Raw genomic sequence first — 15,704 nt, 5'->3', positions numbered from 1 at the left:
GAGAGTTAAATTGTCATTTAGCTCTGACATCAAATATCTCGGAGTAAATTCGTTCATGTCATTTGGATGATATGCTATTAAATCATATCCCTTAGCGAGCTTGTATTTTCCAGGTTTGAGATTATATCCCCTTTGGTGCAGAGCCATAAAGCTAAATAGGTTCGGGTCAGTATTTCCATCCTTGAACTTTCTAATAGCTTCTTTATATCTGTCACTAAAGTCAATACTATCTGGGTAACCATAGTCTTCTTTAAGCATTTTTAAGAATTCTTGGTTTCCTTGTTCTCTACTTCTTTTATGTCCTTGCTCTGTTTGTTGTTGTTGTGCAGGGTTTTGAACTGTTGGTTGTTGTGTTGGTTGTTGTTGTTGTTTGCTGGATTTTGAACTGTTGGTTGTTGTGTTGGTTTTGGTGCATGCCTGTGTCTGTGTCCATGTGACGATGTAAATGTTTTAGGTAGTCCTGGTGCAGGTGCTTCTCTTGGAGGGTTTGGTGGTATATAAATTCCAACAGCTGGTATATAAGTTCCACCAGCTGGCACATATGTTCCATCTGCAGCGTAATGTCCTACCTGACTTTTCGTTCTTAAGAAAGCATTTACTAGGTCTGTTTTGGTCTGTTGTAACTCTTTTTCTTGACTTTCCACAACAGTTGCTCTAACGGCGTTATAGGCACTTTGAACTGCCTGTCTCGTTGCTGCATCTGTTATTTTCGTCATATTTTGTGCTACTTCTTTTAACTCTTTGTCGAAACCTTCAGACTTCAGTTTCTTTCCAGATGAGAAGTCGTTCACTTGTTTCACCTTACTATGAAGAGCTTCGAAGGCGTTCTTAAAGTCAGCATTCGTTAAAGCTTCATTTGAACTGTCTTCATCCGCTTGTATTTTTGTCCTTATTGACCCTATGAGTTGGGCTGCTTTGGCGTTGGCTTGGGCATCTAACCAGTCATTGTTAGCTTTTATATATTCTGCGCTTTTCATTGCCTTTTGCATGGCTGCGTCGTTATTTTTACTTTCTTGTGCTAAGTTTTCATACTGTATGGTTTGGTTTTGCAACTGTAAAAGTTTTTCTGCCTTTACATTTGCTTCAACTTCTTTTTTATACTCATCGCTATCCATATATGTCTTCAGGGCTTTTTGTTTTATTTCTTCATCTTTCAGTACTTTATATCGAGTAGTATGGTTTTTCAAATTTATGACATCTTGTTCCATTTTTGCTACTTCTGCTGCTTTTTCTGACACTTTTTTCGCATATTGCTCTGTACTTAGTTCTTTCAGTTGTTCTTCTTTCTTCTTTTTCTCTACGTTTAACTCATTGAGTTTCTTTGTGTGTCTGTCATATTCTAGTTTCTTTTCGTTTTCACCTATTTGCTTCTGTATGTCTATGTTTGACTTTTTGACATCTGCTATTTGATTTTTGAGTGAACTCAAATTCATTTGACTTTGAGGGTTATAGGCTGTTCCGTCTGCAGCTCCACCATAGCCTGCCATTTTCGCTAAAAGTGCCGCTCTTAAACCTCCACTCTGTGCACCAACAACTCGGTTTAAAAGCATAGGATTGCTTGACATTTGTTGCAACATAGTGGGGTCATTCAGCATTTGTTGTTGCAACTGTTGTTGTGGTGTTAGTCTTACTATTGGATGTTTCAATGCTCTCTTCCTCTTACGTATATTCTTACGTAGCTTACGTGGCATTTTAAGTGAAGTTAAAAAGCGGTTTTATACTAAACATCTTCGGGGCTAGAGGGCACGAAGTGCCTGGAAGCCCCAATACTTTTTTTTTTTTTTTATTTCAACCGTACCTAGAAAATTAATCTCAATATATTATGTTGGGTCGTCGCTGTGATTCACTGTTAATCATCACTTTAGCGTTGCTTCGCCAGCTTTAGAATGTATCTAAAAAAGTAGTAATTAATAAAATCTGGAATTATGGAATATTTTTACAGGCGTGAAGAATGTAAAAAAGTTCTAAAATTACGATTCTCGAACTTATTATTATTTTTGATTGGAATACTATTTTAATATTTCAATCAAAAATAATAATAAGTTCGAGAATCTAATTTTTACTTATGCACCAGTTAAACTTTTATTTTTTAAATAAACTATTTCGAGTGTGGGACAAACTATCCAGTGTCACTTTTTTATTAACCTTATTTTAAAAAATTAATAAAATAATAAAAAATTATTTGAATCTTTTACATTAATTGTTTCTTTTTTAAAAGTACCTTTAAAGTACAATAAACAAGATTTGAATCTATTGATCCTTGTTGCAAACTTGAATATATTGCTTCAAGCATTTTCAAACATTCGACTTTTTTGTTTTCCAATATTTGTTCATGGTCATTAGCTTTTCGTAATATACGAACAACTTTATCACTATTGATTAATTGAACTTTAAATTTAATCAATAATGCTGGAACAACCGTTGTGTATAATTCAACAACAAAATCGTCTAATCGAATATTCCTTCTCTCTGGGAAATAAGAATGCTTGAGAACTTTGAAATGTGACTCACTGACGTTATTAGTCGCGTCACCTCCGTTGCGATAGCGCTTATTCCAACTATCTAAATGATGCCTCCATTGCCTATCGAAGTACTTTTGGGCTTTCGGTTCAGTGGAAAGAATTTCAAGAATTCGATCATAAACTGCATCTAGGTCTGCAGCTTCTTCTTGAGTGAGGTGCTCTGGAACTTCTTCACTTGTTTCAAACGTTTCTTCTTCTGGAATAAATTCAGAATCGTTTGGATCATCAGAAGATTCTCGTGGTAAAAAGATTTGAGAAGGTTGAAATTCATTTTCGATGAATTCTTCTTCATATTGTTCCTCTTCTTCAATTTCTTCTGCTTGAAGTAAGTGAGATTGAGCTGGTTCCTCTCTAGGATTTTCTTCTTCTTGGTTCTGTTCTTCCTCGGGAGATTCTTCTTTAGTATCGAATACTAATAATTTCATTAGATTATAAAATTCTTCAAAATTGTCTCGTGATTTAAACTTATCCGCTTTCCTTAATATGGCGCGAAGGACATGCACGCCACACCAAACAATATGACAGTTTGGAATACCTCGCTCAATTGCCTCGGCTATTTGTGGGGCGCAGTCCAACTTATCATCTCGGTTCTCTATTAATATATTGAAAATAACGACAAACACAATATTGAATATTTTCGCTTGTGTCAGGAGAAATAAAGAAATACAAAAAAGGAAAAACAATAGTATGTTCTGTTTTTCCTGTGAGTGATATAATGGAATGTAGCCCTTAGAAGTTTATACGTTGAATCGATGTGAAACGTAGAAATTTGGTGACCAAGGGCCTTCGCTTCGAAAGGTGCATATAAAAAAACTAGTTTTCCCGGCTCAGAGATAAATTCAATTAAATCTTCTGGACAACTTTCTTGAACAGATTCGACAAAGATAGCTAAAGAAACTTTTTCATCCGAACTAAAGCGTTTGGAAACAATTTCAGCTCTTTGAGCAAATTTACGTAATGCATCTGGACCTTGTGCAAATATTGAAAGTAACTCTTCGTCTGTATATGAAATATTTAAGTCTTGGAAACACTTAAGTTGAGCTGTAGCATGATTCATATTGTTTTCAAAGTAATGTTTAAGATAATTTCTGACAAATAATGAGGATATTGTTTTTGTTGATTTCGGAGGTGCAGAATGATCATGAGAGTCAGAGTGGATTAGTAGTTCATATTTATCTTGATCTATTATCCGGACTTTGAATTTAGCTTGACATTGTGGATACTTACATTTGTATTCGATCGTGGAGTATTCTTTCCTGCATTTTTGAGAGTAGCCCATGCTAGCTTTTATCTCTTCTTGGATACCAAACTGGAGGAGCTCCATAGTGTTGAATATCACGGGCTCCATACAACAAATTGAATAAGGTATTTCAAAATTTGAAGGAAATGGTCCATCATTGAATGTAGTGGCCGGGAATTGAATGACATACAGATAGTTTGAGGAAATTTGTTATAAATTATAATATAATTGAAGAATTAATTATCAAAACAAGTCTAAGAGCCATTTGTCAGATTTTCCCGAAATGCAAGGTTAAGATTTTAGCAGCGACTAACTTTGAGTGTACATATATAATTGTTATACTGAGTACTTTCTATCTGTGTTACTTATTTGAGTCTAAGAGCCATTGTCAGATTTTCCCGAAATGCAAGGTTAAGATTTTAGCAGCGACTAACTTTGAGTGTACATATATAATTGTTATACTGAGTACTTTCTATCTGTGTTACTTATTTGAGTCTAAGAGCCATTGTCAGATTTTCCCGAAATGCAAGGTTAAGATTTTAGCAGCGACTAACTTTGAGTGTACATATATAATTGTTATACTGAGTACTTTCTATCTGTGTTACTTATTTGAGTCTAAGAGTCATTTCTACCATAGAACTAGATATTGTCTCTCATTAAATATATATAACTGTAAACTGCTTAATTCATTTATCTATTTAGATAAAATTATATTTATATAAGATTTCATATTATTATTTCATCTTTATTATTTTTTTTTATTCCTTTGAAAAGTGACACTGGATAGTTTGTCCCTTTCTCAACTATTTCTATTAAAAGATTTTAAACGTTTTTTTTAATTCTTCACAGTTTCTTAATTTCGAGTTTAAAATGATATATACTAGAATATATAGATATGATTAAATTGTATGAAAGATTTTAAACATTTTTTAATTCTTCACAGTTTCTTAATTTCAAGTTTAAAATGATATATATTAGGATATCTAGATATGATTAAATTGATTGGGTTTCATTATTTATTAATTTTGAACTCTATTTCAAATTTGATAAGATTTTTATATCTTTTAATCACTTCATTTATCAACATGGATGAACCATGCGATGAAGATATCATCACCAAGATAAAAGAATCCAGAAGGGCGAACATTGTTGTTACTGTTACACCTGAGAATTCCGACACAGATGAAGAGCCATTAAATGAAGAAGAGGCAAAAGAGATGACATTGACCAATCCAATGCCCAGGTTCTCGATTTCAATATTCATCAGGATGCATCCAAAGCTCCAGCTCCGATCATTGTGCAACTTCACATATGAACAGTTGGAATACCTCGCTGACATTATTGAATCCAACTGTGGAAGGGCCAGAAGAGGAAGAAAGGTCAAATTTTCAACAATCGAGTCTCTCTTCCTCACGCTCACATATTACTGCACATACTTGCCCTATTCAGCATTATGTCCGTTGCTACATATTTCCCAGTCATGCTATTCCAAATTAGTTACAAGAACTACCAATGTTGCATTTCAAATCTTTGCGAGCTATTTTCTTCCCAATCACTGTCCACGTTAACTTCAATGAAGAACAAATTTACAAACTTCCCTGATGCTGTTGCAGCTGTAGACAGCACTACAATTCCTTTCAACATTCCTTCGGTAAAGAAGAGAGGCTTTATAGTTGGGATGAAAAAAACCACTGCAACGGTATTAAGCTCCAAGTCCTCGTGTCACCAGATGGAAAAGCCATACATCAAAACGTTGAGTTTATGGCTGCAGTCCATGACAAGAAGATTTTCGATTGTCAAAAGTCTCGGATTTTTGACAGTAAAGCGAGGATTTGATGATTACCAATATCCTGTACTTGCCGACCGGGGCTATATTGGAATCCAGAAATATCACCTTACTGCCGTGGTGATGAAGAGAAGCCACGAAGAAGCAGACGTTGAACGCAACAACGCCATTGCCCAAGACAGGCAGATTGTCGAGCGTTTCTTTGCACGTTTCAAGTCATGCTGGTCCTGCATGAAAAATGGTTTTCGAGGTGAGCGCACATCACTTCCTCTGATCATATCAGGTTTAGTCGGTTTGACAAATTATAACATTGATGGATCACCCCTGAATGATAATGAAGAGTTACTCCTTTTCGAAGATTTTACACCAACAAAGGTTCTTCCTTCAAGCGATACCGTCGCTGCTGTTGTTGCACCCTCCATGAAACCATCAAAGCGGAACATCATTGCTGTCGCTCATCAAGCTGTCGATATCATACAGTCATCACAAGAGGCGAACTACCTTTACCCAATTAAAGGTGGTATTGTTGGTCTTCATAATATGGGAAATACGTGTCATTTGAACGTATGTTTACAGGTTCTGTTCTACATATCCGAAGTGAGAACAGAAAGTTTTGAAGGTTGCCAATCAGTCCTCTCCCATCGTAACAGAGATGTCAAGTATCTTTACAAATTTGAATTCATTGAAGTCCAAAGGATTAGTCTTCGTTCCCCATGAACTTGCCACATTACTTGGTAACTCAACATATGAGGCACAAGATTGTGATGACACGATGACAAGATTGATCACAGATCTCGCAGAGCAAATACCAGGAATCGGTCAACTCTTCCGAATCACTTACCGTGATAGTGCCAACGAACAAACAAATTGCTACTCGATTCACACCAGAATTGGAGAACCAGATCTCGATCATGCCATTCAATATCATTTGTCAACTACAAGGAACACATCATGGCCACAATTCTTGACTTTCGACATTCAGAGAGAGAGTGGCAGAATGATTCGATTCATCAAGTCATCTTTGACTTCCCGAAAAAGTTGACACTCCCAACAGTCGAAAGGCAAAGATATCAATTGATTGCAATTGTTGCCTATTGCAATTTTCATTACGTGGTCTTTTTGCAAAAAAGTGCATATTGGATCATGATCAATGATGAAGTCGCATACTCTGTTCCATCAACAGATATCAATGCATTGAAGGGATGCTCAACTGCTGAGATGCCACCTTTATGGTACAAGACTCTCGAACACAAATGGCTCGCAAAGATGCTCATTTATCGAATGGTTCAATGAAGAAAATCCATAACATTCTCCTAAGATTTTTTAATTTATCTCAATTAAAAATTTTATTATTACCTAAATTAATTTTGTAAACTATTTTTGAATAGTTTACAATTTATCCTAATGGGACCCATATGCGGGTTCAATTTCTGGTTTATCATCTAGATATATTATGAAAGCCACTCAAAGGGTGATTGATTTTAGGATGTTCTTAGAAGATTTGGTATTTAACGCTATCAAAAATCGCAATAAAAATAAAAAAGGATAATGTATTTAGTTGTTATTCTTTAGTGTTGTGTGAATGCAAAAAAAAAAAAAAAAAAGGTAGTGGGGCCTCCAGGCACTTCGTGCCCTCTAGCCCCGAAGATGTTTAGTATAAGTGAAGTATAAAATGAGGTTTTTTTTGGGTATAGGGGGCTTCCCAGGGGCTGCGCCCCTTCTAGCCCGTAAAATTTTTGAAAGTCGTTGCTGTTGACTTTTTTGTAGAGGACTCAAAATAGTAGAACTTTGTCCGGACAAGTAAGGGTCTATCGTCGCTACAGAAAAGTTACGGGCGTTCAAGGAAGTATACTTTGAGAAGCCTTTTCTTCCTTATAGAATGAGATAGGACGGTTATTTTACAAAACCGACAAGACCTTAACCGAGTAGTTTTCATGTTTTGTCACTTTTCTGTCACTTTTCAGGGTAAAAACATTTTTATTGTATATAAAATGAATTTTACAAAACCACCGTTACCCTTCTTTGGAAATAAGAGTAGATGTAAAGATATTCTATTGAGAGAACTTAAGAAACTACCGAATGGTCTAACATTTGTAGATTTGTTCGGTGGAAGTTTCTATATATCTCATTTGTGCCATACTGTATTTCCTGACTCAAAGATTATATGCAATGACTTCGACAACTATATGAACCGTCTCAAACATATACCAGACACAAACAAAATATTGAGTGAGTTGAAAGAAAAGATACCTATAGGTAAGATGGAACGTATACCATTAGATAAGAAAAATACTGTCAGAGAGGTTTTGAAAAAAGCAGAATATATTGACTGGGATAGTATATCTGCTAGACTTTTATATAGTGGTTCTATAAGAGTTCATGACATTGAAACACTTATGTCAAACGTTTTATATCTTAACTATACAAAGGTTTTCAAAGAGGACATAGAAAAATATACTGAGGGTATAGAGTTTGTGAGATGTCGTTGGACAGAGTTGTATGAAAAATATAAAGACAAGGAAAATGTTTTCTTTATAGTAGACCCGCCGTTCTATAACACATGCGATTTTCAATACCAAGTAGACTGGACTTTGAGAGACTCTTTAGAAACTTTAGACGTTTTACATAACCATCCATGCTTTTACTTTACATCCGATAAAAGTGGTTTGGAAAGTGTCATGAGATGGTTAGAGGACATACATGACTATGAGTTTAGATATGACAAGATAGAATATGAGAGAGGTCCTATAAACCGGAAAAAGTGTCACAACAAAGAAATTTTATTGTAAGTAAATGTGGTTTGAAATAGGACTACTTGTTTTAGGTTTTTTCCATTGTGTCATTTACTTATTTGACGTGGCAGAAAGATATAGAGAATATGAAGATGAACCAATACCAGCAAATGTTCAGCATATGTACTCGTAAGAGATATTTTTATCTAATATTAAATGGACGCACAGAACTTAGCGAATGCACAGCAACCTGGACAACCAAACCCAGAGAATATTCCAAATGAAGTTAGAATACAAACTGCAATGGCAAACTATGGTCAAGTGCCAACAGATGTACAAATGCAAACTGCCATGTCAAATGACGCTGCGTTAGGTTTGCCACCATGGTATGCAAATATGAGATGGAAAGAGTTTTATACAAACCCTGAAGTGGGATATAAACAACTATATGCAGATGACGCGAACACAGGAGTTGACCCAGAATATGTTTTCTACCAGAGGAGAAATAGAATGTATGAGCTCCAGTTAAAAAATGCTATGGAACTCAACAGGAAACGTAAGAGACTAGGCGGACATTAGATTTTTACATATAGTAAAATGGGTTTCTTCAGTAGTATTGGAAACTTCTTCAGAAGAGTCGGAAGAGGTATATGGAATGGAATAAAAACCGTAGGAAGAGGAATTTGGAACGGAGTCAAAAATATTGGTAAAAGAGTAGGTCAGTTCGTTGGTATTATACCTAAAGACCCTGAACCAGAAGAACAAGCTCCTGTTATACAACAGCCTGAACCTGCACCACAGTCAAGTTGGCAACCAAATCCAACACCTCAACCGTATTAAAATTATATTTTTACCGTTCGATAGTAGTTGTATATGAAACTAAGTTCTAAGTAAAACGCGTGGTATAATGGAACTATTCTCTTTCTTCCATCTGTAGTAAACCATACTTGAAAGTCTGAAATACTTCCACTCGGTGGTTCATATAGCTTTGTAGGTTTTTCGTAAAAGTCATTTGCCAAGCATAAAAAAAGAGTTTTGTGCACCAGAAAATGAAGCATGAACTATAATAGCATCTGAGTCGAAAACATTTTCATATGTTCCATTAGGGTTTTCGACTTCATAAAAGTTCGGGTGTACTGGATATTCTGCAGGCTGATTTAACATCCTCAAAAATCTATACCATGCCAAGTTGTTTATATTTTGTAGAAATATAAACGTTGTCTCCAAGGTCTTCTATTCTATTGATTTTAACAGTTGCATTTTTCCTGTCATAAACAATATCGAGATGGTACTCTCCTTCGTCAATGTTAAACTGTTTTGCATATTCGAGATAGATATCGTTTATTTTTCTTGAAAAGCTTGAAGAGTTGTTTCTAAGTTTACAAGCAAATTCACTTGTAAAAGTTTTCCCTGTTCAAATTTCTCATACGTACGTTTTTCTTTGTTATAGTATCGAACTTCAAAACCGACCGTAAATGGGAAACCATGTATGGCTTCTGAAATGAACTTCATTCTACGAAAGCCAATAGCTTTTGTGACGGATGGGTCTCTTAACCATCTTAACGGTAGTCAAAACGATAGCCTTCATGCTTTACGGTCTCTGTCTCAAACTTTTGACCGACATTCGTAAAAAGTTCATCTAATGGTTTAGTTGTAGCAACTCTTGAATTTTCTTTTTCTATTGAAAGCATATTTTATCTAGAATAAAAATGTCGAAAGAAACAGCGTCTATGAGAGAAATACAACACAACCGACAACTCATTTTGCAAGCTCTAAATAAGAACACAACAAACTTTTCAAACTATTCTAAGATATCTGAGTCATTGAAAGAAGGAAACTTAAAACTGACGATAAACCCAATGACAGACGAGTTTCTATTTCAAGACAATAAGAACCATACTGTTTGTATAAATCCAACAAAAGGAACTTTAAACGAGAAACCTATAGATGAACTTCTTTTGAAAGCAGATATTGACAACAAAGCTGACAAAGAGTATGTCATTGAAAAGTTCAAGAAGAACATGACAGAGCAGATGCAACATATGCAACGAAAGAACATACTCATCCTAACTAGCGGACAAAACATATGTTGACAATAAAATGTCAAGTGAAGTGACAAGAGCTGACAAAGAATATTCTAAAAAGACTCATACACATACCATTGCAAATATTACAAACTTACAAGAAACCTTAAACAGGAAAAGTGACGTTGGACATACACATTCTATATCTGAAATAACAGACTTAAACGTTAGCCTTGAAAAGAAAGCTGACAAAACATATGTCAACAGTGAGTTAGAGGAGAAGGTAGATAGGGGTTGTATGGCTAGTGCGTTAGTGAAGAAGGCAGATAAGGAATATGTGGATGAAAAAGACAATGAAATTATAGAAAGGGTTGAATGGTATCATGAACGGACATCGAAGATTTTAAAAACGAAAGCTGATACAGGATGGGTTTCAGGATGTTTAGACCTTAAAGCTGACAAGAACCATACACATACAAGTTTTACAACTTTTACAGCAGATGATATAATATTGAACTTTGACCTTGGTTCAAGTGCACCATTAGAAAATCCAAGTACAAGCGTAAAAGATACTCTTAACATTTTAGATAAGAGTTGCAGGAATATCGAAGATCATACCAGAAACTTTGAAGCATACGAACTACCAGCAATGTTAGAGAAGAAAGCAGACAAAACAGAGCTTCAAACGTTAAAGACAGAAATACTTCAAACACTATATCCTATAGGTTCTATTTACACGTCAATGAACTCTACCAGACCAGAAGTAGTACTTGGTCTCGGAACTTGGACTCAAATAGTCGACAGGTTTTTGTATTGTGCAAACTCTTCAAAGGAAACAGGTGGAAGTAAAACGATTTCAGGTGCAAATTTACCTGCGCACAGTCACTACATAGATTTAAGTACAACTAACGCAGGTTGGCATAGTCATAGATATTGGGATTGGTCATCAATGACAAAAGGTAAAGGATATGATGTTAAAAACAACGTTAAGTTTGCTATAGATTGTTACTGGAGTAACACTGAGGGAGGAGGAAACCATATACATCGCGTTTCAGGGTATACGCAAACAACGGGACAAAGTAAAGACTACATGCCACCTTACATGACAGTTTACGCATGGTATAGAAATGCTTAGTCGTCATGTTCCACTTCTTTAGCATATTCGTCAGGAGTTGTCTTATATTTGTTAGGAACTGTCTTTGAAAGTATACCACCTTGAACTTTGACAAGTTTGAAACGAGGTCTGACAATAGTAGTTTTATCTTCTGCTTGCAGTCTGTACATTTTGCCATGTTTGCCTAAAACTTCATAATATTCTCTTGTATACTTTCTTCTATTTTTACGAACACGAATGTGAGTACCTGTCGAGTTCCCATTGTTGTCATAGTCAATAGTATTTTCATATGGGTCGCGTTTAGGTATTTCTATTTTTACTTTGTCACCTTTCTTAAGTTTGAAGCCTGGCATTCTTTCTTGTTTGTCTCTTTTGACTAAACTATTAAATATATAGTCTTTCTCTAAGTCAGGGTTGTTTTTCATTTCTTCGGGGGAGTGGTTTCCCAAACCTTTTTGTTTACGGTTATTGTAAATATTTAAAACTTGTCTCATCTTTGCCATGGAGAAGTGTCTATACTTGTCGTCATATGACATTTCATTTGCTTCACCACCTTGTGGTTGGTTTAAGTCTCTTAAGATTTTTATACAACCGTCAATGACACCAAGAGCAGAATGGTTTTGGTCGACAATGAAATATTGGTTTACATTTTTTGAACGCAGATAGTTTTTAATATCGTCTGATTTGAAAGAACTTTCATAGTCAGATGTCAGTTTTGTTGGATGGTATTTGTCAACGAATATTGTCAAAGCAGTTTTCACATCTAAAATATTTTTGGACCATAATGGTATGGCTTCACAGTATCTTGTGTTTTGACCAACAAATATTAGCCAGTATGGAGGTCCATCTGTTCTAACTCTCGGAATGTTTTCCAAGATATCCATAAACCAAGCATTTGGTGTTGAACTAAAGATTTTTATCATGAGTGCTTTTTTTGTTGCCTTAGAAACATAGGGGTCCTTGTTTGGATTCGTCATTTTTTAACCCATAAGAAATGGGTTTATTTGGCGCATTAGCAGGAGTCGCATCTAGATTTTTACCCGCAGTGGGAACACTAGCCAGAGGTGCATTTGGAATTGGAAGGAAGATTTTGAGTACATTAGGTATACTGAAAGAGAAAGCACAACCTATTATACAAACTGTACAGAAAGGTTGGGAGGTAGCACGAGATGCAGCAAATCTTATTCCAAATCCTGAAACAAGAGGAAAAGTTCAAGGATGGATGGACAATGTAGGAAGACAAGCAGGAAACTACTATAACAAAGCAAATGACTACTATAACCAAGCAGGACACTATATGGACCAAGGTGAAAGATTCTTTAACAGAGGATATAACCATGCACAACAGTGGGTAAACAACAACCAACCTCAACCGCCTCAAACGTGGGGAATGTAAAGTTTTTTACTGAGATGAAATGAACAATACAGCTTTGAGACAAATGGGCTCAAGATGGCTTTGTCGGCTTCCAGCAGTTACACCACCACGTGTTTGTCAAGTTCTTCCTATACCTCAGGAAGTTTTAGACCGACTTAAAAAACCTCAACAACCAGTTGAAAACAAACCAAACTAAAATTTTTTACTGAGATGAAATGACCGAAGAAGTTGAAACGGTAGATTTGACACCACAAACAAAAAGTTCAGAACCATTGTCAAAACCTGTCAAAGAACTTACAGATGAAGAGAAAAATTCAATAATAGAAAGTGCTAGGTCTGGAAATACAAACTCTAACTACAAAGTCACTTTTCATAGAAATGGAACGGCTAGTATCTCAAAAAAGAAACAGACTCTCACAAATAAAATATTGAAGTCTGAAGGAGTTTATGAGACAACAGATGGAAAAGTTTACTTCACTGACCAACAGTTCATTATAGAACATCTCATTGACTTAGAGTCGAAATATTCTAAACTTTACAACAAACACAAAAAGTTGAAAGGAAAACAGAAACAGATGGCATATGACATTTATGAAGATGTTGACGACACAACTATTCCAGCAAGTGAGGTAAAGTCAGAGGAACCGAAAAGTGACGAAAAACCAATAGAAGAAGGGAAGCCAAAAACTGAAGATAAACCAAAACCAAAGTTTAGTATTGAAACTAAACCAAGTCAACCTTCATTAGCTGGTATGGGTTGGCGTCAAAGGCTTATGGCAGCAAGTGCTTATGTAAAGTAAAGAAAAAAACATTTTTTTATTTTTATAGAAATGTACGCTGAGTTTGTTGGAGAAGACCGTTGGGAAACTTGTTTTGTTAGATGAGAAATATGAAATGGCATACCATTTAAAACAAAATATTTTTAAAAAACATTTTTTTATTTTATTTGAAATGTACGCTGAGTTTGTTGGAGAAGACCGTTGGGAAACTTGTTTGTTAGATGAGAAATATGAAATTCACTGTTGTGAGTCATTTGAAGTCAGAAACAAAAAGACAAAAAGAGTTTTAAGCGAATGGGAGCGAAATGACGGATATGCTATTATGAATATGAGTGGGAAATGCTATTTAAAACATGTTGTCATTGCAACTCATTTTATACTGAATCCTAACAATTTACCTTTTGTAGACCATATAAACCGTATAAGAAACGACAATAGACTTGAAAACTTGCGTTGGGTCACTTGTTCTGAAAACAGTAAGAACAAAAGCAAATTTGGAGATATTGTATTCGAATTTGTCGACGAACTAGAAGATGAAACAATTGAAATTACAGACTATGGTAAGCATACGTTTGAGTTTTACTACTATAGCGAAGAACAAGACTCTTTCTACTTTTATACCGGCGTAAACTATAGGAAATTACAAGTATGTTTTACTAAGGAAGGCTATGCTTATGTAAACACTAGAGATACAGATGGAAAACACGTTAAAATACTTCTTAACAAATTCAAGAAGCTATATGGCATACCATTTTAAAACAGTATATTTTTTTATTTTTATAAAAATGCCCCCATATAGAATGGACAGAAGGTCTGCTAGAATAAAAGCAGAGTTAGAAAGATATGGTTGGAGAGTTTCAAAGAAGTTTAAATATAGGAAGGGAAAGCCAATAAAAGTCTATGACAAACTGTCTGGTCTGACCTACGAAATGGACCTAGAAACAGCACGCGCAAATTATCCAAACAGATTAGAGAGGTTAGAAGAAGAGCGTCTTATGGATATGCCTTTCAATGTTACTGAGCCACAGGTTGAAGGACACGACGGCTTTGCCAGATTCTACTGGAAACATGACGAACAATTGCATCCTTTGAGACGGAAAAAAGGAAAAGGTGAAGACGCACATGCTCCAATGGAAAGAACAAGATATGCATATGAGAAGTATCGTGAAGTTAGAAGTAAAATTACATCTGGTCGAACCTTTACAGTAAACTTTGACGAAGGAAAGAACAAAGAAGGCTTCATGGGAGTACTTGCTGCAATTCAAGACGGAAATAAGAAAGGATACAATCTCAGACTAACCGTAAAAGATTTGGATGGTCATATATACTATGCACATGGCAATGTCACAACAGCCGCACAACTTCTTGACGCTTTCAAGACTACAAAGAGAGAACAAATGTTTGACTCCGACTCAGATATTTTGAATGCAATTGAAGGAATTGCAAGCGTGAAGTTCGAATGGTATCAACCCAACCCTCAAGCAGTCAGACAACATGCTGGGTATTTCCCGTTCAGAAATAAGTCTGACATTAACCTGACAAGGTATGGAATTTACAATTCAATTGAAACAATTGTCAATGAACCTTGTATTCTTACATGTCTCAGGAACTCTGGTCTTGTTACAGAAGAGAAGATGAAGTATCTTGAGTCATGTGTGAAAACAAGGTACATTCTCAGAAGTCAATTGACAAAAATTGCACCGTTGGCAAATGTCAATATCCGCGTTAACATACCTACAGCTAAAGGTTCTTCACATGACGACTATGTTGTTGACAAAGACTTACCATGGTTGAAGATTGTACTTGTCCACAACCACTTCATGTTGAACGAAAGTCTTACAAACCCATTGTTCGGAAAAGGTAAGTGCAACATTGTCAGAGCTGTTAACATTCTTTTCGAGAAAGGTTTGTTGGAACCAATTCCAGATGACAAGCTGACAGAAACTTTTGTACCAAAAGACGAAACAAACTTTTCACTGTTAGCAAGACCAAAAGTTGTTCCAGACAAAGTTATAGCACAAAAGAAGTACACAGCTCCAAAAGGAGTTGGATTGTTCGGATACCAACCTGAACCAGAAGAACTTCCAATGAGGTTGCAAGAACTTCAAGATGCTATAAACAAACTTCCATTG

At 35.6% G+C, this 15,704-nt stretch overlaps 8 protein-coding genes and 1 pseudogene across 9 annotated transcripts, besides 2 other annotated features; 6 read left to right on the top strand and 3 right to left on the bottom strand.

Annotated features, from left to right (window-relative positions):
• Positions 1 to 897: 897 nt before the first annotated feature.
• On the bottom strand, positions 898 to 1,691 carry TVAGG3_1025850 (protein of unknown function, DUF4106 family; the record flags this gene model as incomplete). Its single annotated transcript, XM_051254991.1, has 1 exon — positions 898 to 1,691. A coding segment is annotated over one exon (794 nt), but the record flags the coding sequence as incomplete, so codon positions are not given.
• A 414-nt stretch (positions 1,692 to 2,105) lies between these two features.
• Positions 2,106 to 4,563: a mobile genetic element.
• Positions 2,192 to 2,935, bottom strand: TVAGG3_1025840 (MULE transposase domain-containing protein; the record flags this gene model as incomplete). Its single annotated transcript, XM_001293151.2, has 1 exon — positions 2,192 to 2,935. A coding segment is annotated over one exon (744 nt), but the record flags the coding sequence as incomplete, so codon positions are not given.
• Positions 4,564 to 4,847: 284 nt separating the features above from the next.
• Positions 4,848 to 6,265, top strand: TVAGG3_1025820 (annotated as a pseudogene). The gene has a single exon. A coding segment is annotated over exon 1 (1,418 nt).
• Positions 6,266 to 6,499: 234 nt separating this feature from the next.
• Positions 6,500 to 6,841, top strand: TVAGG3_1025810 (cysteine proteinases family; the record flags this gene model as incomplete). Its single annotated transcript, XM_001290540.1, has 1 exon — positions 6,500 to 6,841. One exon carries the CDS (start codon positions 6,500 to 6,502, stop codon positions 6,839 to 6,841), a length of 342 nt encoding a protein of 113 aa, XP_001290541.1.
• Positions 6,842 to 8,877: 2,036 nt separating this feature from the next.
• On the top strand, positions 8,878 to 9,120 carry TVAGG3_1025800 (serine threonine-protein phosphatase family; the record flags this gene model as incomplete). The annotated part of the gene is made up of 1 exon (XM_051254990.1): positions 8,878 to 9,120. The coding sequence occupies one exon, from the start codon at positions 8,878 to 8,880 to the stop codon at positions 9,118 to 9,120; it is 243 nt and encodes an 80-aa protein (XP_051080564.1).
• Positions 9,121 to 10,422: 1,302 nt separating this feature from the next.
• Positions 10,423 to 15,704: part of a mobile genetic element that runs on past the window's edge.
• Positions 11,436 to 12,302, bottom strand: TVAGG3_1025790 (uncharacterized protein; the record flags this gene model as incomplete). The annotated part of the gene is made up of 1 exon (XM_051254989.1): positions 11,436 to 12,302. One exon carries the CDS (start codon positions 12,300 to 12,302, stop codon positions 11,436 to 11,438), a length of 867 nt encoding a protein of 288 aa, XP_051080563.1.
• Positions 12,413 to 12,814, top strand: TVAGG3_1025780 (uncharacterized protein; the record flags this gene model as incomplete). Its single annotated transcript, XM_051254988.1, has 1 exon — positions 12,413 to 12,814. The coding sequence occupies one exon, from the start codon at positions 12,413 to 12,415 to the stop codon at positions 12,812 to 12,814; it is 402 nt and encodes a 133-aa protein (XP_051080562.1).
• Positions 12,834 to 12,989, top strand: TVAGG3_1025770 (uncharacterized protein; the record flags this gene model as incomplete). Its single annotated transcript, XM_051254987.1, has 1 exon — positions 12,834 to 12,989. One exon carries the CDS (start codon positions 12,834 to 12,836, stop codon positions 12,987 to 12,989), a length of 156 nt encoding a protein of 51 aa, XP_051080561.1.
• TVAGG3_1025760 (uncharacterized protein) lies at positions 13,009 to 13,489 on the top strand (the record flags this gene model as incomplete). Its single annotated transcript, XM_051254986.1, has 1 exon — positions 13,009 to 13,489. A coding segment is annotated over one exon (481 nt), but the record flags the coding sequence as incomplete, so codon positions are not given.

This window comes from Trichomonas vaginalis, chromosome I (assembly GCF_026262505.1).
Source record: "Trichomonas vaginalis G3 chromosome I, whole genome shotgun sequence".
NCBI classification, from domain to species: Eukaryota; Parabasalia; order Trichomonadida; family Trichomonadidae; genus Trichomonas; species Trichomonas vaginalis.
Note: the sequence above shows the minus strand (reverse complement) of the source record. Positions and strands in the feature narration are given on the sequence as shown.